Source organism: Ambystoma mexicanum, chromosome 2p (assembly GCF_040938575.1).
Source record: "Ambystoma mexicanum isolate Mex_15411 chromosome 2p, UKY_AmexF1_1, whole genome shotgun sequence".
Taxonomy (NCBI): domain Eukaryota; kingdom Metazoa; phylum Chordata; class Amphibia; order Caudata; family Ambystomatidae; genus Ambystoma; species Ambystoma mexicanum.
Window position 1 is genome coordinate 637,742,821 of NC_090923.1, and position 25,687 is coordinate 637,768,507.

A 25,687-nucleotide genomic window follows, 5' to 3' on the forward strand; every position below is an offset into this window, starting at 1 on the left:
TGCATTACATTGTGATGGCGATGAGGGGGTAGGCCAAACAAGCTGAGAGGAACCCAGATGCAAGGCGACTCATTGATATTGCAAAACTGCACAGGTTAATTGAAACGCTGTGGGCTGTTTTCCATGATGAGTTAGATAGGATTTTGTTCACTGCAGCCTTCGCATTGGCTTTCTTTGGAGCCTTTAGAGTAAGTGAGCTGGTGCCCGAAAATACGCATGGTAGGGGCGCTGGGTTTGAAGATGTACGGTTGACTGAAGGACGGGTATCCATTTATCCCCGATGGTCCAAAACCGATCAGAAAGGGAAAGGGAGGACGGTTACACTCCATAACATCCAGGGGAGCATAGTGTGCCCTGTAACAGGCTTGGCAAAATACCTCCAGCATAGGCAGCCGGGGGGTGCATGGGCCCCTCTTTTCTTGCACAGGGACGGTTCAGACTTGAGCGGTTTTCAGTGCAAGAGGGTCATGGACATGGCGTTAGAGAAGATGGGGGTAACGGAAGGGGTGTTTTGGACTCACTCTTTCAGGATAGGGGCTGCCACATCAGCGGCTGAGATAGGCCTGGGTCCGGAAGCAATCAGGAGAATAGGGGGATGGAAATCTGGGTGTTTTAGGAGATACATCGGGCCTGATAAAATTTAGTGTTAACAGCTCCCTTCTCATCTCCTTCTAACTAGCAGTGACACATGGGAGGAGACGGTCCATCTGGGTAGTGGGGCATTCACTTGTGTCGAGGGCCGGGGCGAGCTGGACGTCTGAGAGAGAGGAGCTGATCGCCGGCGAGTACCGGATTTGGTGGCACAGGGTGCCCAGAATGAGATGGGCTCAGCTGCTTGGGCATATCAACAAATTGCTGGGTAAGCAGCAAAGGCCGGATGTGCTGATAATTTACTTAGGAGGGAACGACTTGACAAGCCTGGGGAGGGGGAGTTAATGAGGGAGATGATGTTTTCCTTACAGGAGTTGTCCTCGCTGCCTGGCGAAGCCGAGATTTTGTGGTCGGAGATGATTCCTTGGCAGGAATGGAGGGGCGCCGAGAGTCACTCAGCGGTGAAGAAATCAAGGAGAAAGTTGAATGGCGCAATGGCAAAATTTAGCTGGGGCAGAGGTGTTCCCCAGATCAGGCACGGCTTGATTAATTTGAAATCCCTGGAGTATTACTTGAAGGATGTAGTGCATTTGTCGGCATCTGGGATGGATCTGTTTTATTGGAATGTTTGCACAAAGCTCCTGGAATTGTAAAGCTGCAAAGGGGGGAACCGCGGTGGGCGGTAACCCACCTTTGGCATGGCAATGTTTTGGCGACCAGTGGCAAGATAGTCTCCGAATGAGCCATCGGAAAGCCGGAAGGGTCTTCGCTCTTCTCGGGACCAGCGTCTCTTGGGGGCCTAAGCAGTGGGTGCGTCTGGTGGTAGCAATGAGGGCACCTCCAGCCCAGGAACACGAAGGGTTAGGGGAGTTGTGCCTACTGTGGACTTTGTTCGGAAAAGAGAGAAGCAGGTTTTGGACACGGAGCAGTCGCCGCACCTTTTAGAACTATTTTCACACAGTGGTGTTGTTTGCAGTGTTTTGAATTTATTATGTTGTGAAAATAAATCAGCAGCCTTTTTATGCCAAAAAGAAGACATGTCTCATTCTGCACCTTCCTGGGAGGGAAAGGTAAGGGACAAAGAGAATGAGCAAATGTGATGGTACAAAGATGGACAAATGCCCAAGTTATGGCAATTGCAGCATTAACATGCATCGCCACACGAAAGCTGCACCTTCATAACAGCTTCTTCCCTGGAACTACAGGTCGAGCAACCTGCCGACCGCTGGGCCAGACAGACCAAGCCCCATAACCTGCTGTGCAACAGAAACATGGCAATGTCGCCACGCAAATTGACATAAAATGCTGTCTGAAAACCAAAAGGGGAGGGGCCCCCTTCGAGCACTCCCTACAGTGGTGGAAAGGATCATGCCAGAGTGCCCAGGCAAGCCCTGAGAAACAATCGGTTCTCAGTGATATTGCAGGCAAACAAAATGATAGCATGCTGGACATGGGGCCCTTCCGCCATCGACATGCGGCGCAAAGACTGAGGATAATGCCGGTAACCAAGTTCTGATGCATACTGTCATGCCGCCATCGAAGAACATGCGGCACAGAGACCGCACACATTTGTAAACCTAATTGGTGTGAAAGCCGCCATGTTAACACTGCCGGGCAATGCACGAGCGGCACAGAGCACTCTACAATTACAATCTGCATAATTACAAATGCTGCACTAGGCACATAGACCTAGAGACCACCATCGCGGCCGGGGTTAGTACAGTCATATCACAAGTCTTAGGGCGTGCAGCAGCGCTGGGATGCACACACTGTTGTATTTGTAATACACAAAAACTTGCCGCACAATCCCACACAAAGCCCCAAGCCATCATGCCATTCAACATGCAAACAGGGTCTTGTAGCACCCCGCCTAGTGGAGGAACGCCGGTCGCCATGCGGGACATTTGAAATGTCGCTGACGACGAAAGACCCAAAAACAAAATGGAGGAGGCAGCATGGTAACCGCTGCGGGGTCATGTCGCCGGTAACCTGGGACCCTCCCCCTGGGAAAAGGAGGGCAGGGGGCGGAGCGGCGCCAGGGCGCCAAAACAGCCCAAAAGCCCGCGAAGGGCTAACAAAAGAAAAAGGCGGGGCGAGCGCCTTATAAGCGGCAGGGCCGGGCTGCAGAGTCAACTCGCTCCTGCAGTGGGACCCGGCCGCCGACTCGCCGCCACAGAAGGCTTTCGTTTTTCCAGCTCCTGATTTCCGGTTGGCGGATTGTGAAGGAAGAGGTCCGGCGGGGGCAGTTCAAGAAGATCCAGCCCGGGAAGCAATAGGTCGTTGGGAAGCTGGTGAACAGTGGTCTATCCCGGAGGTCTGCAGGCTTAGCTAAGGTAGGGCGTGGAGTTGATGGGTGGCGGCAGGCGCCAACCCTTTGTCGGGAGGCTTGGAGGCCCAGGCATTTCCTCCACCGGGTTGGGAGCGAAGGGCGGCGCGGGGCGCCGGCTTTTGCCGCGAGGCTTAAGTGATGCGGGAATTCCCCCCACTATCAGCACTTGGTCCGGGTTGCCAAACAGGGAAAGGCGGCTGGCGGACTGCGGTTTACGACCGCATAGCTGCGAGGTAACAGGGGGCGGAAGACACGACCCGGGGGTGGCGGGTCTGATGGTCCAAACGAAGGTCCGGGACGGAATTGCATAGTAGAATGAGAAAGTGTACGGAGGCATGGGTGAGCGCCTTGTAGCACGGCGGGTTGTTTGCCAAATTGCATTGTGGTAGTTGCAGTTTCCAGTACTCAGCCTTGGCATGGGGGGATTAGGGTGGGTGCAAATAACCGAGCGGGGAATGGGTCCGCCCTTTACAGGCCGCAGGGTTGCTGGCAGGCGGAATAGGGGTCAGGACTGATGGGTGCGGATGCTAAGTTATCATCAGGATGCGCAGGGGCACGCTCAGGGTGAGGCGTCATTTGGGGAGTTTTTAACCCTGTTGGAGTACGCGGGGGGACGGGCTGAAAGTGGGGCGCCACAGCGCCCCAGGCGCTTTGTCACGGATCAATGCGGGGCGCAATGCTTTCGAGTTGGGTGATAATGAGGACGGATGGTCCCCCTACTGATTCGCCATAAGGGCAGAATTGAAGGATTAAAACACGGGCAGAGCAACCATAACTGTCTTACACGACGGGCCCCGCTCACCAATAAACAATAGTTGTGTGTTACATGGGTAGAATGGTCACGTGTGATATTTGGGTGGCATGTGTTCGCGGGTGGGTGCCCGGCGTCACGCTTTAATGGTCGGTCTACAAGTGGGGGTGACCTGATGAGTGGATGTCACCAGCTGCACCATTTCCCCGCTATACACCGGCGCAGCCTGGAACTTGTAGTGGTATGCGGGTAGCCATTTAAGACAGCAGAGTTCTTTATGACGGCCACTAGCATGAAGTTGGGAGCGGTTATTTTATAGAAACGGTGGTAGTGTGCCGGTACAACGAAGGAGGTGGCGTGGTATTATTAGCAGCTCTGTGGGTAGGGAGCCACGCCATGTGCGGTGCGGCACAAGAATGCCGTAACTGTCGGGCAGGGAGGGTTGAATGCGCATGGTCATTTCACCCATCTGCTGTTAACAACGATGAGGTGCTACTAGAAGGAAGCTGTAGTGAGTTTACCATGACCATTGTCATCACTGCCGCGGGCGGTTGTTCGTCTTGCCATCTGCCCCAAAACTGAAGTATTCCAAACAATGCGGCAATCCTGTGGGGCGAAACCGGCGGGGGGAAACCAGAACTCGTGGCCGTGGTTGTTTCTGACTACTCGATTGAATACCTGTATTCTTATGTTCGAGCCAAGCTCCTCAAGGGTTGAGCTACTGAGGGGAGACTCCGAGCACAGGGGCATTGAGATCAGCAAAATTAAAGCCAAAAGTCTCTCCATTATTCGGTTCGGCACAGTCTGGTGAGAAGAGAGAATCAATCAGGAGTTAGGTCGCAACAGTAGCGGGGAAAGGGAAAAGTCGCGAAAACAGCAATGGGTTCAATTGCATGGTAGCTGACCGAACTTTAGGTACGGTGGATTTGCAAACGAGAAATCTTTTTTTTAAAATTTTTTTTTTTTATTTGATTTAGCTGAATTCAATCAACTTTTCAAATTTACATATTTATACAAGGTTAATAAAATAGAATATTACAAATAAATACAAGATTCATTATTTAGTGCAAAATTCACATTGATACAAAATATAAAAAGGACATACGAGCAGTTTAAAATTGCATATATGCGTTGAGTTTCAAATAATCACATGTTCATATAAAATCTTCTCGATGCGAACCCATAATGATTCATTCTCCCATATTATGGCAAAATAGAATTAAATACATTGTGTAAAATTCAGTCATACCAGTTTAGAGATGTATTTCTGTTGGTAAAATAGTTTCTAAGAAGTGTACCATTGATTTCATGATTGAGAATCTAGGACTGTTTACTAGGATACTCCATATCTCCTCTTCATCTCGGTCCAAATGCAAATTTATGAGTTCAGTAAATTGTTTTGATCGTAAAGATTTTAAGTGAGGACATGTCACTATCAGATGTTGCAGTGTTTCTATAATGGTGACAGATTCACAATAACGACAATAATTCTGTTTAACATCTATCATTTTTCGTCTCACCAGAACTTCCCTTGTTGGCCATAAATTCAGTCTTACACGTAAGAACTGGTTCCTAATTTTAGCCGAAGGACACTTCCGAAGATAGCTAGTCATTTGCCCTAGACAGTTAGAGCGAAAGATGTTTGTATTAAAATCTCTGTACCTTGCACAATTTTCGTAGTTATGAATCCACGCCCATTGGTAGTATCTTGTTTTGGCTCTAGCTGGGTTCTCTATTAGATTCTGTAGGGAGATGTCAGCTTCCAGTAGAGTGTTCAAAACTAAATTACGCCATTTATCGGGAAAGTTCTGATTTGAAGAGATTAGATAGCTAGCAACTGTACTTAGTATGTTATTATTAGACACTCCAAGCAGGCATTTGCGAAAAAAAGCACACATGCTCCATTTGACTCTGCTGTTTATTGACTTAATACCCAGTTCGAGTCGAAGGAGCGGCATAGGGACGCAATTTGGCAAATGGAGCACCTTTCTCCAAAAGGTCGCCTCTATTTTATTCCACATCTGATCATTGGTATATAATTTGGATTCAGCACCGTATGTAAGTATAGGACATACTTTTTGCTCATAAAATAACAATAGATGATTTAAAGAAAATTTACCATACTTATAAACTAAAATTTTTGCCTGAGATATAAGAGATATAAGTTTGGTTTGTAGTTTTTTTGAGTAAAATTGATCATTCACACTGTTTTGAATGAAAATACCCAGGTACTTATATTCTAAAACTATGTCCATCGGTTTTTGCTGCAAGTACCATGCAGAGTTTTGTAATTTGCGTTTCCCCAGGGGCCTACAGATCATAATTTGCGATTTCTCAGTATTTATCGATAGATGATTCTCCAGAGCATATTTGGACAGCGCAGATAGCAAATTCTGTAAACCCAAAGGAGTTTGAGAAATTAGCACTAGATCGTCAGCGTAAAGTAACCATGGGATGCGCTGTCCACCTATCTCGGGTGCATCTGAGAGTGTTTGAAGAAAAGAGTTACCCATATCAAGAATAAACAAATTAAATAGAAACGATGCCAAGATGCAACCTTGTTTTAGTCCAAGCGAAGTGGCAAAAGCTGCAGAAAGAAGACCCTCAATAGAGAGTCTTACACGCATGGAGGTGTCAGTATGTAGCTGAATGATTATTGCTAGCAAGGAGGCAGGACAGCCAAGAGTCTTTAGCTTATGAAACAGTAATTTACGACTTATAGAATCAAACGCTGATCTAAAATCAATAAAAGCAAAATATAAGGTTTGTTTCCTAATTGCATATTTAGATTTGAGCATGTTTAGCGTTATAATGTTAGGAAGTGTACCTAAACCGCTAACAAAACCCGATTGCAGGGGATCAATTTTGGAATCTCGAAATGCCCACTCCTTCAGCTTCTTCAAAATAATTCGAGAAAAAATCTTCCCAGGCACATCAAGGAGCGAGATGGGGCGGTAGCTTGCTGGTTTAGTCCGCTCGCCCTTTTTATAAATCGGAACAACAATTGACTGTTTCCAGGACAGGGGAATATTCTGTGTTGCATTGATGGTTTCAAATACCAAATACAGAATGTCGGCCCAGATTTCCGGGAAACATTTGAGTTGTTTATTCGAAAGGCCATCTGGGCCAGGAGCTCCCGACTTACTCGCTTGCGATATGCATAGAAGTATGTCATCTCTATCGAACGTAATATGAAAAGGTGAAGACGGACCCGGGCTAACTATGCCCGATTGATCCGGTGGAGCAGCAAAAGCAGTGGAGTAATATTGGATCCACTCATCCTCCATGACATCATTCATTTGAATAGCCACTTGGTGCCCGGATGTAGCTTGGTTTATGATGTTCCAAGTTTGCGCGGAGTTTTTAGTGGCCAAAGCTTTTAACATGCTAAACCCATCACTTTGGTAAAGTTTGGCTCTTATACCTCTTACCCAATTTGTATATTTAGTTTTAATTTTGATTAGGGCAAGGCTGCGCAATGACGGGGGAAGCTTAGCAATGCTTCTTTTATCAGCTCTGAATTTGGCTTTTCTCGTTCTTATTTCATGATCGTGAATGTGAAGGTGAGGAGTCTGCTTGTGCTTATGTATGGTTGAACCTCGTTGAAAGAGTTGCATTAGATCATAATATATTAAGTCACTATATCCAGAGACTCCATCTCTAACTTTCAACTCGGCTTGATAATAATTTCTAAAGGCTGTCAGGGACGACTCAGACCACGTCAATCTATTCCTTGTGGAATTTATGTTACAGATGCCCGGAATAAATGCCGGCAATGATTGGTTTGTGTCTGAGGTAGAAGACCAAATCATATTTAAGATGTTATGATCACTAGCATCTGTTTGAAGGATTTGGAAGGCTGTGATGTTATTTAGCATACGGGTCGTGGTGTACATAAAATCTATAATCCCCGTGGACCCATTCCGGTGCCAAGTGGGTCTCGGAGGAACATCCTGTGGCAGAGCTCCATTCAGCACAAGCAGACTCCTAGACCTCACAAAAGACGACCACTTATCAAGTCGTTCTCTTTCAGAGGTACGTGGAGGGCCCAAACAATGAAGATTTAGATCGCCAACCACAAGTATTTGTTCTGTAAGACCTTCAAGTAAAACAATGTCAAGTGTCTTAGCCATACAGTCCAGAAAACAGTCGTCCTGGATACCCGCCGGGTTCCAATAAACATTTACAATAGCACATGCAAACATCCCCGCCCCGACTCTTGTCATTTGTAAAAACGGGTTAGGAGAGTACCATGGTTTGATTTTTAGGCCTGACGACTGCTTCACCGCCGTCAGCAAGCCCGATGTAGGCCGACCCCACCGACCTTTTACTGCTGGGGTTAAGAGAATATCAAAATTGTTCCATGAAGGCACCTCTGTGAGCCATGTTTCTTGTAATGTGATGACATCATGATCAACCAAGCATACATTCTTATTGTTTAACAAATGATTATGGCCTCTGGAGTTCCAGCTAATAAACGACACGGTCACTCTTTGCAAATCCTTATTCTAACATTCACTTGCTTTGGTATTGCACTTACATGTTTTTGCAATTGGGGGTTGGTCTTGTTTTAAGGTATGTATTGAATTAGATGTCGGGGTATGACTTGATACGGAATCTGTGGGTTCTATCATTGTCTGGAGCATAAAACCCAACTCGAGTAATTGAGTTTTTACAGCCCATATGGTGTTCACCACTATTCTCGAGTTGAACCATAAATTAACAGATGTACAGTTTGATTGATTCACAAATTCAACTAGTTCAATATCAATTGTTCCGATATCATCTAACTCTGGAATTTCCCCAAAAATTGCAAGGACAGAGGCTCGATTAAGATTGTATTGCTTTGCTGGTGCAGGTAAACAAGTGAGGGTCAGAGCATGAATCGCTGGGCGTTTGAATCCTACAGTTGTTTTCTTTTTATTACCTATCGATAATAAAGTTTTAGGGTTCGATAATATTTCCAGACTGGCTTTAGGCTGAGAAAGACTATGGTTCTCAAAGAACTTAACCAACGAGGACTGAATCAACATATCCATATTTCCCGCAATGCCAAGTTCATAGGGGGATTTAATTGATGTTTTCGATGTTTTTGTTGGCGACCCTTGAATCGGCACTTGAAATTCAGAGTTTCCAGGTGCGATATTCGAGACCTTCTGTGTAGTTGTTTGGGAACAATATAATTCAGATGTAGCCGATTTTGGTTCCGCTACCTCGTTTGTACTGAATTCCAGCTTTCTGGGGGCTGGTTGAAGTGCCATATATTCATCAATGGCGTGCCTCAATTCTTTAAGTCGTGTGTCTCTATTCACGCATGGTCTTAATGAAACCATATTAGGTGAAGGTGTACTAAGGACCTGTTTTTGTTGGTCATTTTTGGAAACATCAGTGGCAGCACGGATCAAATCATTTAAAGGACTATGATCTGAAGCTGGAGTTATCGATGCTACATGATCGTTTATTTTTCGGTTTCTTGATTGAAAAGAATATTTTTTGGCAATCGCTTTGGCCGCAGTTACAGAGTTAGCGACTGGAATGGAGATGTTTTTAACAAAGGTTTTAATTTGTGAAGAGCCTTTGATTGTAGATTTAATATTTTTAGATTTTTTTGCAAGTGGAGGCTTTTTAAGTCCCCGTTTGTTGTTTGAGTCAAACAAGGGATATGTAGCTTTTTGAGGATGTTCCACACCAGTATTAATTGGGTCGCACGAGAGGTCAATTATGGGATTCGCAAAACAAGGAATAGTCTGGTAAACATGCGAGGGAACTACAGCTGAAAAGTAGGTCTGGGATGCTATTGACCTTTTGCTGCTTATTGGGCTGTCAGTTTTTGACATGTTTTCTAGTTTACTGGCAAGTGTTAAATGCTCTGCTAGTAATTGGTTCAATTGAGCGGAGTGCAAGTCTGCTTTCGTTATTAAGGCCTCAAACAGCTTTGCTAAGGCCATAATGGCCGTATTCATGGACATTAAAGCTACTCCTGTGTTTACGGTGGAGGAATCAGTAAATCCAGCTTCTTTAGTGTTATGGGTCGGCATTCTCCGCGGTGTAGGGGCTATAAAAGACAGATTGGCAACCGACTGGGCTGCACTGACATTTGTGAACAAGATTGGTGATCTAGACAAATTTTCAGAGCGAGTGTATGAAGAGAAGGCCGTTGCATTATAGTCCAAATCAATGATGGGCACAGTTTCAATGTTTGAGAGAGGGTTTGGGCTGGGACCTGTTTTTAACTTGTAAGATTCATCTATAAGCAAAGACTTCGAATCAGACATTTTAATAGGCTGAGCAGTAGTGCCTGTCAGGACATTTTTTAATAAAACGCTATCTGTGAGAGACACGTTTTCTTCAGCAAAGACCACTGAATCAGTTACACCGATGTCAGCAACTGTCACCCTTTGAGTTGTGCCTTCTTTTGCTACTACCTTTGTGCCAGGCACAACTAAGGCGATTTTGTGATCTATAGGAGGTGCTAACACAGGACTGAATAAAGGAGGTCCATTGTTGTATTTAGCATGTAATGAGGAAGTTGGAATAGACGAGTCACAACAAAATGGACGGATATCCATACTTGCCAGTATATCCGCTTTTGTTTTGGATTTTCCAGTGACATTGCTCACACGAGGGGTGGAACTCAGTCGTGGTTTCTTGGATTTTGTAGCTATCACTTTTTCAGCAGAAATGTCATCATTTGAAAAGTGTGAGGTTAAAACTGGGGGCATACCTGTTTTTAAGGAAACAATGCTGCGTTTCATGTTGAACAATTCAGTGCAAATAAGAAATATATAGAAAAATAATAAAAAATAAGAAATGGATAGGTAGATGAATGAGTGTCTTGTCCCAACAAATCACATTAGATATTGTCGCTGCACGCTGCAACAAGCGCGGCAAAGCGGGTAAGCGGGACTTGACCGGGACTTTGCTCCGCGCGCTCGGCAGGCTTTATAGCACCGCCCACACAAAAGGTAAGCAAGGCCTAAAGAAAGGAAAGGTGCATTAGTTAATGTCCAATATATATGTTGAGAGTGGTGGGTGGTAGATTCAACGATTCTTTTCACCATCTGGGCGTTGTAGTGTAAATCGTCCAAATAATTCCGCGAGGATCCTGAGAGATCGGCAAGAAGCTGCGGGTAAGCGGGACTTGACCGGGACTTTGCTCCGGTGCGCGCGCGCGGTGCGCGCGCTCGGCAGGCTTTATAGCACCGCCCACACAAAAGGTAAGCAAGGCCTTCTGGGCGTTGTAGTGTAAATCGTCCAAATAATTCCGCGAGGATCCTGAGAGATCGGCAAGAAGCTGCGGGTAAGCGGGACGAGAAATCTAAGACAATAAGGTTGGGCTCGTTTTGTTAAGATTGTCACACAGCGTGGATGGCCAGCCGTGCCCAGATGGCACCTGTCTCGGGTCGCTGTACCTTGGCGTGGACTCCTCTGCTGGTCTGGAGGCGAGCGGTGCCACCGCCTGTGGGTGCTGTTAAATCGCTGTTTCACTGAAGGTCCATATACAGCCGGTGCGATTTTAATTCCTTTTATAATGTTATGATTTGCTGGCAGGTTGGCAGCTTCTGAACGCAGCGAAACGCACACCGACGCGTAACCACTTTCTCTGAGGGATCTTGCCCAACGCAGGGGGTACTGCTCCATCGTTGTCAGCGAGGCCATAATGGTATGGGGCCGAGTGCTAAAAAGTGGCTGCACACCCTCCCCAAGGGACAACATCCCCCACAACCAAACTCAACCTTTAAGTCGATAAATGGTCATCACACACCAGGGAGATGAGCAGCGCTCAGAAGTCTGAGGGTTCATAGTGCTATATATATGCTAATTTATTATATTCGCCCAGGGCGGGCACTTTGCATTAGTGATTTCTAGCGACTTAAGCGGGTGCTGGTCATAGGGCTGTGCAAGCATGCTGCATGAATAACGACAGATAATTGGCTAGTCTCTCCCAACTAAACGCCTTGCTAACTACAGACGAACCAGGTGAAAACAGTTGTTCAGAAGCAGGGGTTGCAGAGAATGGGGATTGACTTTGTGTTGGTGATTTACAAGTAAGGGGCTTGGCTCTGAGCTGAGCTATGTGGAGGGGACATTGTTCTCTTCAACGGTGGGGGGAAAAGAGGAGTTTTGACATTCTATCTCGTTGTATGGTCGGCTACGGGCGGGTGTCTCGTAGCGGAACCAGGCAGGTTGTAAAGGTGCTGTTCAGTAGCAGGAAAGGGCTGCTCGATCACATGGGGTGGTTTGATGGCAGGGATAAGGGGAAAGAGAATTATTCATTGCGGTCATTTTGATTGTGTTGCCCGGTTGCAGGCTATTGTGAGTTCAATAGCGAGGTAACTTCTCTGACTTATTGCGGTGTATCCAGTTTACACGTTAGGCTATGACCCTTTGGAGGGCTCTAGTGCTTCAGGCGCAGGAGTAAATCTTTTGCAAGGTGGATCAGGCACCATGCAGCGGTGGGAAGACAATTGCGCGACAGACCAAGGTGTAACAATGGATTAGCATATGAACTGCGTGGGCGTCGGCACCGCATTCTCTTGTTAAGTTGAAGAGTCCGTGTCACTCACATGGGGCCGTTTTGGGATTAAGAAGGGGTGCTGTGGTGCCGCTGGCTTCTGAGTATAGTATGGGGAATGTTCAGAGCAGGCAGTTAACAGCAAGGATACGCCGGCCAGCGGCATGTTCCGTTTACAAACGGACTGGGGGCGGATGGCAACAACATAGCGCCAGGGGGACGCTCGGAAGTGTGGGTCGCTTTTAGGGTGTGGTCAGTACAGGTTGGTAAGATCAGAGTATAAACGCTAGAGCAAAAGGGGTATATCAAGCCAGGGGGCAGCAACGGGGGTGAAGGTGAGGTGGCTGTGCCCAGGTTGGGGGTGAACCGTCTTGGGGCGAAGTGAAGGTGAGGTTGACTATTGCTGTGCTCAGTTGGGGCGCACGGCAGTGCAATTTGCTGCTGGGGCCAAGCCCTAAAAATTAAAGTGGGGGGACGCATTGACAAATACAATGGGAGGTGCATCACCTGAAATTAGCAGGTCAAGGTGGAATATACACATTTCAGTTTATTTGTGTTACATAAACACCCAAATTGAACGGTGCGAATAGCAGTGGCCATTCATAAAATCCACACACTCACAAAATGAAGAGGATGTTTTTCGTCCAAAAGTGGGTTGAAAGCAATTAAAGGGTGCAAGTTCTACCCCCAAGAACCAATACAATAGTGTTCCCCAAAACTCACAGTAGCGGAATGGGACTTTTCACTGTCGCGTGTTTGTAATTTTCTCCATGTTATGTAGTGCAGTGGGGAAGTGTCTGGCTGCAAACCTAACAACTGCGGTTCACGGCCTGTACTAGAAGGGCCTCAGTTGCTGAGATGGGGGGCAAGGTAGGCATTTGGGGGCTCGAGGTGGCTTCCGGAGCAGGTTTGATCAAGCAGGTCAGCAAGGTAGGCGCAGCTTTCAGTGGGCCAAGGTCAATAGAGAATCTAGTAATGGTGAGGCTAGGGCTGGTGAGCTGTGGCTTTGGTATAGGGATAGTGTCAGTTGACCCAGGGGATAATATGAGTAGCAAAGGGGTGCCCAGGGGCCACGTGGCAGGCATTGCCGAATCCACAAGGTAAATCGGGTGAGGCAGCATTGTCTATGGTTTGGCGTCTTAACAATGGAGTGGGTACAGCATTGGCACTGAGAGTGTGACGGTAACTTAACAAAGCAGCAAAGCCGACTCAGCCTTTATCCCCCCGGGGTCAGTAAGCAGGTTGCAGTGTGCATGAGTCGTGGTGTAAGTAGCATTGTAAAACCCGGCAGAGGCAGTAGAGGACGCAAGGGGCAGGAACGGGAGAAGGGGGCAGAAGGCATAGTTGGTTTGAAGGGCTATATAGTACACCGAAAGAGTCCTACCCTACTCTTGACCTGCGCCTCCCTCATGGTGGTTTCGAAAGGTATGTCAGACTCGTTCGCCTCAAGGGCCAAGGCAAGCTGGACTCGGCAACAGGAGGAGCTAGCAGCCAGTGAGTTCAGGATTAAGGGCACAGGGTGCCAGGGATGAAGTGGGCTCAGCTAAAAGGGCAGTGCAGGAATTGCCGAAGCCAGAGGTGTTGGTGATACACTTGGGAGGGAGCGACCTGACCAGCCTGGGGAAGGGGGTCTGGTTGATGGACATTACGAGCTCATTGCAGGAGATCTCGGCACAGTTGGGCGAAACAGAGATCATATGGTCGGAAGTTATCCCCAGGGCACAATGGAGGGGGGGCGAGAACCACTCAGCAGTGGAGAAATCAAGGAGGAAGCTGAATGGGGCCATTGCAAAGTTCTGCAGGGGCAGAGGGGTCCATCAAATCAGGCATGGCCTGAGCAACGGAAAGGCGCCCAAGTACTTTCTTAGAGATGGGGTACACCTGTCCGCAAAAGAGATGGAGCTCTTTTCTGGAACATTTGTACCAAATTGCTGGAGTTACGAGTGGGAGAGAGGAAGGAGGGAGCCACAGTGGGCGAGAACCCACTTAGTGGCGTGGCGGTGTTTGGGCAACCAAGCACAAATGATAGACTCCGGACGAGCCAGAAAGAAACGGAATGGGTCTTCGCTCTTCCGAACCAGCGCCTCTTGGGGGCCTAAACGGCGGGGGCGTCTGGTGGTAACGAATGAGGCTCAGCTTCCCCCAAAACAAACGGCGCTCTCCCCACCCACGGACACCTGCACGGGCAGGATAGGCTCAGGTACAATGGGTCGGGGGAGTTGGGGGCCTACTATACAAAGTATAGGGGGAAGCTAGGGAAATCCGGCAAGCAAGCGCCACACTTGCAGACTGAAGTTCACAAATGTGTACAAATAATTCTGTTGTCATGGAAATAAAACTGCGGCCAAGTTTGCCATTTGAAATACTGTGTCATGCCAATTGATTGTGTGAAAAGAGCAAACGCAGTGGGGTGCATGCGGAAAGGAATAATTGGCAGAAAAAGGCAAATGGACAAATGCAGTGGTTATGTCGCTGACGACGAAAGACCCAAAAACAAAATGGAGGAGGCAGCATGGTAACCGCTGCGGGGTCATGTCGCCGGTAACCTGGGACCCTCCCCCTGGGAAAAGGAGGGCAGGGGGCGGAGCGGCGCCAGGGCGCCAAAACAGCCCAAAAGCCCGCGAAGGGCTAACAAAAGAAAAAGGCGGGGCGAGCGCCTTATAAGCGGCAGGGCCGGGCTGCAGAGTCAACTCGCTCCTGCAGTGGGACCCGGCCGCCGACTCGCCGCCACAGAAGGCTTTCGTTTTCCACCCGCCCACCCACGAAAGGGCAAGGAAGGAGGGTGACACCTGGACGTCGCTGTCGCAGGACGGCCAGGGCTACATGGGACAGTGTTGGCGGTGTTTGGGCAACCAAGCACAAATGATAGACTCCGGACGAGCCAGAAAGAAACGGAATGGGTCTTCGCTCTTCCGAACCAGCGCCTCTTGGGGGCCTAAACGGCGGGGGCGTCTGGTGGTAACGAATGAGGCTCAGCTTCCCCCAAAACAAACGGCGCTCTCCCCACCCACGGACACCTGCACGGGCAGGATAGGCTCAGGTACAATGGGTCGGGGGAGTTGGGGGCCTACTATACAAAGTATAGGGGGAAGCTAGGGAAATCCGGCAAGCAAGCGCCACACTTGCAGACTGAAGTTCACAAATGTGTACAAATAATTCTGTTGTCATGGAAATAAAACTGCGGCCAAGTTTGCCATTTGAAATACTGTGTCATGCCAATTGATTGTGTGAAAAGAGCAAACACAGTGGGGTGCATGCGGAAAGGAATAATTGGCAGAAAAAGGCAAATGGACAAATGCAGTGGTTAACCCACAAAGGCTGCACCCCAATCTGACAGATGAGAACATTAGTCTACAAATTCAATCGCAAATCCAGAGGTGCAACTTTCCGAACTTTTTAATGGTCGTCCACAAAACAGTGGTTCCCAGCACTTCAAAGGCCACAGGCCGCTCTGCCGGCTGAACGAAATCGAGAAAATTGGTGTTGCCCACTCTGGGTCCGTCGGAGCAGGCCTACTCGGATGTCTGCTCCACCCCGACAAGGTACCATGGAGCTTCGTCCACACAGCAGGGACACAGCAGGGATTACCCGGCATGCTCCGGGTCACCGGAGGGGAATACATGGGCTGGAGCACCCAGCTAACCGCAGCTCCGGCGACACCTAGGACAGGGTTGCACCAAGAGCCGTGGTCACACGGCACAATGATTCCGTGGGGATGGTGTTGCCCAGCAGAGGCACCGTCCAGATGCAGGACCCCGCCAGAAGGTCTGCTGCACGTGGTGTGGCACCAGCATGGTGCTATCAGAAAGCACACTGAGTCAGTTCTTGTTCGACTGACGAGCCGGAAACTGCTTGTTCCTTTTATTGGTTTGATCACATGGTTAACACCATGTGACAATTACACAAATCCTGGGGGCTACCATGCTCCCAGGAGGGGTGACATGCAACAGAAATGTTCTGATTTTCTTTTCACCATGTACTGGCTTAAAAATGCATTTGCGACAATTCCTAACGCTGCAATAGCGACCCGATGTAAAAACACATACCTCTAGCCACCCAAGTCTCCCTGGCCCTGCCTGTGTTGCAGCTGTCACTAACTGCACATAGAACCCGATGCCGACCGCACATAGAAACAGACGTGGTCCGAAGACCCTGCTCTGTGGAGGAACGCTGGTTGCCCTGTAGGCCTCCTGGCGAGGGCGGGCATCTCCTTGCGCCCACCCACTGAACTCCACCCATACCTTAAATAATTGCTACTTAGCTTTATTAATCCTCTCCTGATGATGCAACACAATGTTCTTGCTGGTGCCTGGGCTGCAAAGCATGGGAAGGGAAAGCGAGCCATGGGAAAAGGGGGAGGCTAGGCACACATGGCGAAGCCTGCTGTAGCATGCTGGCCAAGGCTCGCCGCATGGGGAGAAGTGCTCCCCACACCCTTTCCATACTTACCCTGGCTGTCTTCAAACTGTGGGAAGCAGGACCAAAAGGGGGGGGAGCACCATGATCATGCTCTATGTCCTCACAGGAGCAGGGACGGGCAGCAGTCCCTCTCGTGCTGTTAGGCTCCCTCATGCAAATGGCGGCAGTTTCGGCTCAGCCTCAACTAACTATAAAATATAATAGGCATATTGTTTAGTGCACTCATTTTTCTCCTACTTTGGAGCACGCAGAGCTCCCCGGCAACAGCAGCAGGCTGGCAGATGTGAGCGAGAGAATCAAGGCCCAAATGGTGCTTCGCCCATTTCATCACCAAGCGCTGCAAGTTAACATGCCAACGCCATACACTGCTCCCAAACTGCCATTTCTCCTTTTTTTTTTTTTTTTTTTACAGTACCCATGTTTTAGCGTTTAGGTGGTTTACGCCACAAAAAGTACCAACACCAAAAAGGGGATGGGGTAGATGCAAAAATATGGTACTCTCCATGCATGCCTTGATGTAGAGTTGAAAAAACAATTCTCACTAACTCATTTTTTTATTTTGGCACGATCTGCAAAATTTGTGATTAATCCTTAAAGCAACATTTCTTTAGCCAAAGGCTACAGAGAGGACACAAAGGGTGAATGCTGAATAAAATCCCAAGGTAAAATTATTTATCATATCTCTACCCTAAGGGAAGTCCCTTTCTCAGCGCAAGAGCTCAGACGCCTGATGAATATGAATGTCCAAACCGTGTTTGCGTGATGTCCGCAATCGATGGATCCCTAGTGTGTGAGGATTCGATGTAGATACCAAAGTGCTTTACCTTGGTAAAAGCACATTGCAGGAACCAAATGAGTTGGACCTCAAGTGGGCGTCAACCTAAATGGACGGGTAGCTGAACACCAGAAGTTCAGTTACAAAATGATGAACCTGAAATGAGTGAACAGATGCATTGGAGCCTGAAATACACACGTAATTAGGTGGATGATGGGGCCAAGGTGTACTACGATTCTGCGGTCGTATGGCTTTAATACCTGTGTCACAGAGTCTGGCTATCACAATGCTGTGACTGATGTTATACAAATGTAACGATATCTGAGCGGCAACAGATTGAGCATGGTCAGAGTGCTTTTCAACATGCTTATGCACCAACATTCTTTGATCGTGCAAAAGAGCACCGAGAACAGAATCCATGCCCCTTCCTGGTCTAAACACAGCTTGGGAACTATTTGAAGTAGTTTGTCCCATTAAGAATGGAGAGTTGCCCAACTACTGTCTTCCCGATAGGTTTGGTACGGAATGGCAGGTTTCGGTCATATAGTTGATATTAATGTAGATTTTTTGTTAAAAATAGTTACTATTGTGATCATCATATCGCCCGTGCCCTTCCCAATGGAGCTATTAATTATATTCGTGGTAAACAGTTAGTACAACATCTGCACTAAGAAAAAAGGCAATAAGTAAGGTACTTAAAGCATCTATTATCTAACTTGGAACCTCAAATAAACTCCAATAAGTACCGTACCTATGGTTGTCTTTTTTCTTAGCGCAGCTGTTGTACTAACTGTTTACCACTACTATTTCCTACCCTCTGACTGACTAAAAGTGAATATCAGTCCCATTTAGACTGCTGCAGCAAGGATAGAATTACAACATATATATCCCGATATATGACACAGAGTGGCACATAGGCACTATATACGCTTTACCTCAAAATACTATTATATTCATCTTGGCTTTGACAGGTATAATGATGAAGATTGTTGCGGGCAGGGGATTCATAAAAGAGTCTGATATCTTACTGCAAACTATGGGTGGGACTGTTTGTAGAATTCTATGTCAAGACCGGAGGCTCACATTATGCTTCTCTTTCTTTTTTTAAATATTTAAAGAAAGCTCAGCAGCAAGATATTTTCCTCAGTGCACCCGAGTGTCATAGGTCATATGTATGTAGAAAAGGTGCACCGAAAATATGTAACAATAAAAGCTAACAAGAAACATCATAATATGTCTTAAGTCCTGAAATAACATAACCTTTAATTTCCCAGGAGGCCTGTGAAAAGTTCAACATGAGGTCACCAACATGTGACCTGGATCTTCCAATGAGTGACCAAGGCCCCACTTAAACAGTCTTGAATATGATGCCACTTCTCTTTCTTTGCTGCTCACAGCAAGAGATAAGTGCATCATATTCTAGAACTGTACTATTATCTATTTGTTTGTATTTATTGTTTTCATATGGGCTTTCACGTTTGATGCCTCGTATTAGCGCTAGCGTTCGCCGCGCATCCTTTAAAGAGTTAACTTCCTTCATTTTATTCGCCAGACACACTATGCGTCCTCAGCTACGTGATTAGATCTCTCCGACGCAGCTGCTTCCTACTGTTGTCGGAGAGTACTGCGCGACATTCTTATCCTTTTCGGCTTTAATAAGCCGTATATTTTGACAACGCGAGGGTCCGCTTTCACGACCCCTCGCGTGTGTTCTCCGCTCGCTTCCCGACGCGGCTTGAGTTGCAGAGCCCGGGGAAGCAGCGGCTTCAACCTCCGTGTGACCGCGGTTCCGCCTGCGGTCACCAGAGGGAGCTCCTGCTCTAGCAGGTGCTTTCTTCAGCATTCTGGTGCTCGCAAGCGCATTTCCGTTACGTTTCATAACGGATTTTGCAATTGCGAGTGCCAGAAGCTGATTTTGCCTGCATTTTGACTTATTGACTTTCAGAATCATAAAAAAAAGAGGGAGAAACAGCTTAATGCTGACATTGCCCATTGGATCAGGGCTATACAGAGGCTCACCATAACATTAACTGTAGGCTTGAGAGAAGGTAATCTGTGCCCACAAGAGTATATATTTATAATTAAACATTTGAGAAGAAAAAAAAAGAGATAAACGGAGAACAGAAAGGTGAAATTTACAAATATGGCAGCCCAGTACTTCCCTCATGGCCAGGATTGGTCTGAATATGAGGAAGATACTTATGAGATAGATGAAGTGTCGATGGCAAACAGCCTGGAAAAGGTGCTGGGTTCCACAGTGGAGACCAGCATCAAGAGAGCTGTATTCTGCCTATTCAGCAGCGCCTGGACAACATGGAGGAGCACCTACAAGAGAGCTCCCTACCAAGATAAAAGACTCAAAACAGAAAGCACCTTTCAGATGGGGGATGTATTCCGGTTTGCTTGAGTAAAGACTCTACGACCCCCCCCCCCGAGCCAGTCAGAACCAGCTACTGCTGCCCTCTCAGACGCCTTCTCCAGGCTGAAAAAGGCCTTTTTGAATAGGAAGGAAACCCCTCCCACCGATGGACCCTCTTACCCCGAGGAAGAAAACAGGGGTACCAGACCCTCAAGCCCGGAGGGATATCAACAGGGCTTTGACCAAGAGGGATATGATTTTAACAGTCAATCTCCCGTCTCTTCCGATGAAGACACGCAAACAATAGGGTCACGACCCTCAACCTCAGGGATTGCGGCAGCCCCCATCCCTAAGAAACCAGCCAAGGAACATTCTCCCTCTAAGGGGATGTTTACTCCAGAAGACTTAGTGCATCCCAGATCTACTGATTGGGAACCATCTTCAAGAACAACGGAGTACATTAAAGACAGGCTACGCAAGCCCTTGGACAAAGAAGTCTGAGCGAGACTCAAAGCAGAATGCCCATGCCCGGGAATCCCAGACAAGGTAGCCCTGACGCCAGAGTTAGACTCCAATATTATTACTTTCTTAGGAAAGAATGTCAAAGATCCACGAAAGGGCATAGATCGTGCCTGGAAGTCCTGTCAAGATGGTATTGGACGTCACCGGTCCACTAGCAAAGATAATGGAACTGGCTGAAGCAGCCATAGCCACAGGTGAACCTATCGACCCAGTAATCCTCTCGGGCTAGGCTCAAAGAGCCATTTGTTTGTTGGGGAACGCCAGCTGTGCCATATTAGCTCAGCGCCGCAAGGGTATCCTTTACAAAATTGACGCCAAGCTAAGTGAGTTAGCAGACACCGAATCCGGGGCTGCTGCCCCAGGGTCTGCTCTTCGGCGACTCCTTCGTGAAGGAGATGTCCAAATTTGTGGGCACCGTCACTGCACTAGACAAAGCGCAATCCTCCATCAAAAGAGTTTTCTCCTCAAGAATTTTCACCAGGGCCGGACGAGGTAGAGGTGGCTCTTCCGGCCGATACTCTTGATCGATGACCTCAGCAATCCAGGGATCAACACGCCTGGCAGGATCACGCAGCTACCTTCTTCCCTTCGAGAGGACGAGGAAGAGGTCGCGGGTGGAGGAGAGCCCCCCGATACCCAGCACAGCAACAAAGAACTGGTCAGTCTACCTATCGCAGCGCCAGCGTCACAAACGCCTATAGGAGGGAGGCTATCTGTCACGCTGTCCTCTCATTCTGTCCCTTTTTCACAAACATCTAGGTCAGACAATAGGACAGGCAACACTCACAATACACCAGTTAGCCCAGTTAGGTTTACACTCCATGTCCCTCACAGTGGAAAGGTGTCACGTGAGTGGGTTTACCCCAAGGGCCACAAATGCAGACTCAAGGGTTCTCCGTTCCTTCATTGGCGTCTGCCATGGCGTCTGCAAGAGGGAGCTCGCAGGCGCTGGCTACAGGACGTTGCTTGCAGAAAGTCAAGTCCGCGATCATGGAGACCATTGAGATCAAAACAACGCTCACGTGTCGCTAATGCGGCTCACTTGATGCGTTCATCCGTCTTACTCGCGGATCAGGTGACGCGGAAGCTTCCGGTATTTAAGCGCTGAACTTCCGCACGTCCGTGCTTCACAGCTGTTCTTTGGAGGACTCTGTACAGCGTTTGGATACCTTGTGTTTCACGGCTCTTGAATCTTGGATTGTTTTTTGAATTTGCTTTTTGCTCACGTCTTTGGCTCTGTTTGCTGGATCATCTCGAACTCGGAATGCTTTTTGGACTGCCTTGGATTACCCTGAATTGGACTTGGCGTTGTTTCCTCTTCACTGCATTACGTTATCAAGTACTTTGGATTTTGGTCCTTTTGTTTCATCAAGTTACAGGAGGGCAAGTTGGGTTTTAACCCAGCCTACAGTTCTTCTCCCTACTGCCATCAGGGAAACCAGCTCACGTGCCCATTCACGGAATACCAACTATCTTAGGTTCTGGTGTCAATCTGGAAAAATGAATACCCTTCATTTGAATGATAGACGTAACTTGATGGCCGTGGGCCAACCGTGTTATGCACCGAATTGGAGAAATATGAACTGCTACACTTGACCGACGAGTGGCCATTTTAAATGTAGCAAGAATCGCCATTTTGCTTGTTAACTATTGCTCATTGCTTTCTGTCTAAAAACTGCTTCGCAGCTTGCAATTCTTGCGGATTCTGCTTACTCTGCTCAACTATTAACATTGTTGTCTGAATATGAAAGGACAAGGTCGCGGGACTGAAGAGTTTGCATGAGTAGCCCAGAGAGGAATGCCCACTCTCCCTCTCTGTAGCCTTGGGAGGAAGCTGCAGGGCATTTAATCACTTCACAGCTGCCAGCCAGTCTCGTAAAATGGTAGAATATGTTAGAATAATACAGTTAAAGGCTTGAATTATGCTTCTCTTATGGCCCCCCTTCGCAAAACCCTTTAGAATGTGTTGGCTCCCAGGACACGAATAGTACCTCATAGATGGCAAAGCTTGGAATGTGGCTCCTTCCCCGTGTACAGATTGCTTCTGAGAACAGAACCACTGTGTTCTAAAAGATGCCTCTGCACTTTCTAAATTGCACATTTTTACTAGAATAGACATCGAAATGTCATAATCGTCATACTCGTCGGATATGTCCATCGTCATCCCGAGTTCAAAGGAACTTAATGAAGAGGGGTGTTGAACATGACTTTGCTGATTGTATGATATGCATTTTGTATATATGTAACTGATGTACGCAATTCGCTCTCTTGCGTCCCTCGAGGTCTAGGAAACTCACGTCGCGGGGCGTGAGATCAGAATTGGCCAATTGATATTATCTTTTGCTTGCAATAAACCGTAGCATTGGGAATTTGAAACCTCGTGTCTGGCGCATCTTTTCGTGTATGGTCATTGCCTTGTTTCCATAGCACGAGGGACCCCTAGGGGCCCCTTTCACTGGGCTTCCTCACCCATCAGTTTAGGTAAGCCCTATTCTTTATTCTGCCTGTTTGCTTGTACTGTGCTCAGTTGATTGCTAATAAAGGTTTTCTTTACAGCTGCCTTGGGTTTCAACATTTCCCGTGGATCCGAGCTGCAAGAAGTACCCACCTGTGGCCTCAATGATCGCATATGGAATAATCTTGTATTCTCTCTCTGTGGTACTTGGGGATGGAGGTTTCAATACTCTTCACGACAATCAAGCAACCTGACACTATCTCCTTTTGCGCATGCATGGGATTCCTTATCAGGGGATGCATGGGTCAGAGACACAGTTCGCGGCATGCGCCTAGAATTCTTTGCAAACTGTTTAAGTGGGGACTTGGTCACTCATTGGAGGATCCAGGTCACATGTTGGTGGGTAACCTCATGTTGAACTTTCCACAGGCCTCCTGGGAAATGAAGTTTTATGTTATTTCAGGACTTAAAAGACATATTATGATGTTTCTTCTTAGCTTTTATTGTTACATATTTTAGGTGCACCTTTTCTACATACATATGACCTATGACACTCAGGTGCACTGAGAAACATATCTTGCTGCTGAGCTTTCTTTAAATATTTAAAGAAAGAAAGAGAAGCATAATGCTCGCCTTGTGTCTTTAATAGAATTAAAACTTTCTAGTAAGTTATTATGGAAAATCTTTATTGTCAAACAATCTCTTTAACTGAGCTATGGTGGCTCATACCTGTCTTGTTCCCTATTGAAGTCTATCCCAAGATTGTGGAGGAGGAAGGGGAACATTGTACAGAGGAGTAAGTTACTCACTTTAGTGACTTTTGAATGCCTAGTCCATCTCCCTTCTTGTTCCATATTAATCCTGTCACCTTATTCTCCGTTCTCTGCCATTATTTCTGTCAGTTCTCTCTCTGTCAGTAAGTTTAATGGCAATTCTGCGCAGACAGAGAACAAAAGAACAGAGATGGGAAGCCCTGACTGTGAAAATAGGTGTAAAATCCTAGGTAAAGCAGAACCACTCGTGTGTGCACCATGCTTCCTTTTTTCTCTGCTCAATTTTTTTGCTATCCGGAAACAAATGCTACAGGCATCTTACCTGCCCGAAGAAAGAATAAGGGAACAAGAGTCACTAAGGTGAGCAACTAGTACATTTTGGGTAAACTGCTTATTTCAATAATTCATGCTGTTCTTTTGAACCACAGATTTTTGTAATAATTTAAAGGTTGTCCAGTTTTTACTCACTATCAGTAGGCATCTCTCAATCATTTTCAACGAGAAAAAGCACGTTGCACCTTATGTAGGGCTAGATCACATGCTTTTCAGGTGAAGGGGATTGAAAGGTTCTTAATCCCAAACAATTTCAGTATTTTAGCAAGTAGAGATGGAAAGATGCAACCTTTGAAAAGTGAAATGGTAAAAAAACAATATTACATTTTGATAAAATTCTGGTCTTGCAAGACCTTTTAAATTGTGAGCATGGCCTCTGTGCAATTAATGCCTTAGATACTCATGTTCTGTTCTCACAGGTAAAAACACCAGTTCTGTTGATGCTAGGTGAGGAAGACCGAAGAGTGCCTTACAAACAGGGAATCGAATTTTACCGAGCACTGAAGGCTAGTGGTGTGAACGTACGGTGAGTCTGGCCCACACGTTATCTTTTGCGTTATATTGTTAATTTCTTCTTTTTAATATTTGTGTGTGACGCAAATGTGATTTGAGATGAGCATAAGGGGTGCAGCCAATATTCCCTCGCAGCAACCTGTCAAAAAATGTTTGTTCCAAATTAATGCTGGCATATATTTTGAAATGCCTAGTGTTTTGGCTACATCTCAACATTGGAACCAACTTTCTCGTTTGAAATATATCTCAGTCAAGACAATAGGTTAAACCCTCTAACCGTAGACGTATGTTTTTTGCCTGGGATAAAATTGAAGAATATCTTTTATGGAGCAATACTATCTGACAGATGCCTTAGTACTAGAGCAATTTTTTATTGTATCCATCTGGAAACTGTTTTTGCAATATGGTCTGATTTTCCACTGCATCAAAAATGTATAATGTGCTCTGCGGAGCTGGAAGACTTAATGCAACTTCGTTTCTTTTGACCTGCATTTTTGCACATAAAACGGAAAACCTTATTCCAGATTTTAAGAGGGCAGGATTCGCACAATGCCGTCCTGCCCTCTATTACTTACTGAATGCAGAAACGCTACTAGTTGGTTGGGCATTACTTTCTTTCCTGCGCCAAGCCTTGAGGATCTGGTCACGCCATCTAAGAGCATAATGTATTGCTCATTATGTAGATTGTCATCCTCATCTGTTTTGTAGGAAGTTTTTATTCTTTTATATGTGATTTGTATTTTCAGTGTATTTATTGTTTTATGGAAATCCGTGCTTATTCGCATAAACATAAATTGATTGGAGATAAAAGATTAATGTAGAACTTGAACATATTTTTTTAAACTGATAAAATGAAAAAATATTTTGTGCAGTACCAGCTAAAGAGCAATCAGAGTGTAGCAATGTTGCTGCACCACGAGGTGAAGGCCTGGCAGGGTACTCTTTTGCTCATCTGAAGTGACAGTTCAAGGTGGCTGCCACTGTCCAGCTGGTGAACCTAATGCAGTTGGAGGGATGGTGCAACCACAATTTACCATTCCGCAGTCACCCCTCTTGAATGGTGAGAAGACTGTGACTACCGACAGCACTCAAGGGCATTTCAATGGCAGATGAGTGCTTTACATATGATACGCACCAGTAACAGTAAATTCACCAATGGCTATTTGGACCTGTGTTTGAATTAAAATACAAGGATTAGTGGAGGGTGGAACTGAATAACTTGAGGGTGTTTTATTTTCTGTGTGTTTCTATTCAAATGATTTTTATGAAGTTCAATGTAAAGACCTAAACTTAAACTAAATATCCAGGAATCTGTCAAATATCTGGGAATCTGTTTGTAGGGCATTTGATGA

At 46.7% G+C, this 25,687-nt stretch overlaps 1 protein-coding gene across 2 annotated transcripts in view; it reads left to right on the forward strand.

The window, feature by feature from the left end:
• Nucleotides 1–25,687, forward strand: part of LOC138566630 (acylamino-acid-releasing enzyme-like) — a 1,701,869-nt gene that overhangs the window by 1,630,517 nt on the left and 45,665 nt on the right. For both annotated transcript variants that reach the window (XM_069644170.1, XM_069644171.1), the window contains exon 22: nt 24,242–24,348. In XM_069644170.1, the coding sequence (XP_069500271.1) occupies nt 24,242–24,348 (107 nt within the window). The remainder of the gene's footprint in view (nt 1–24,241; nt 24,349–25,687) is intronic.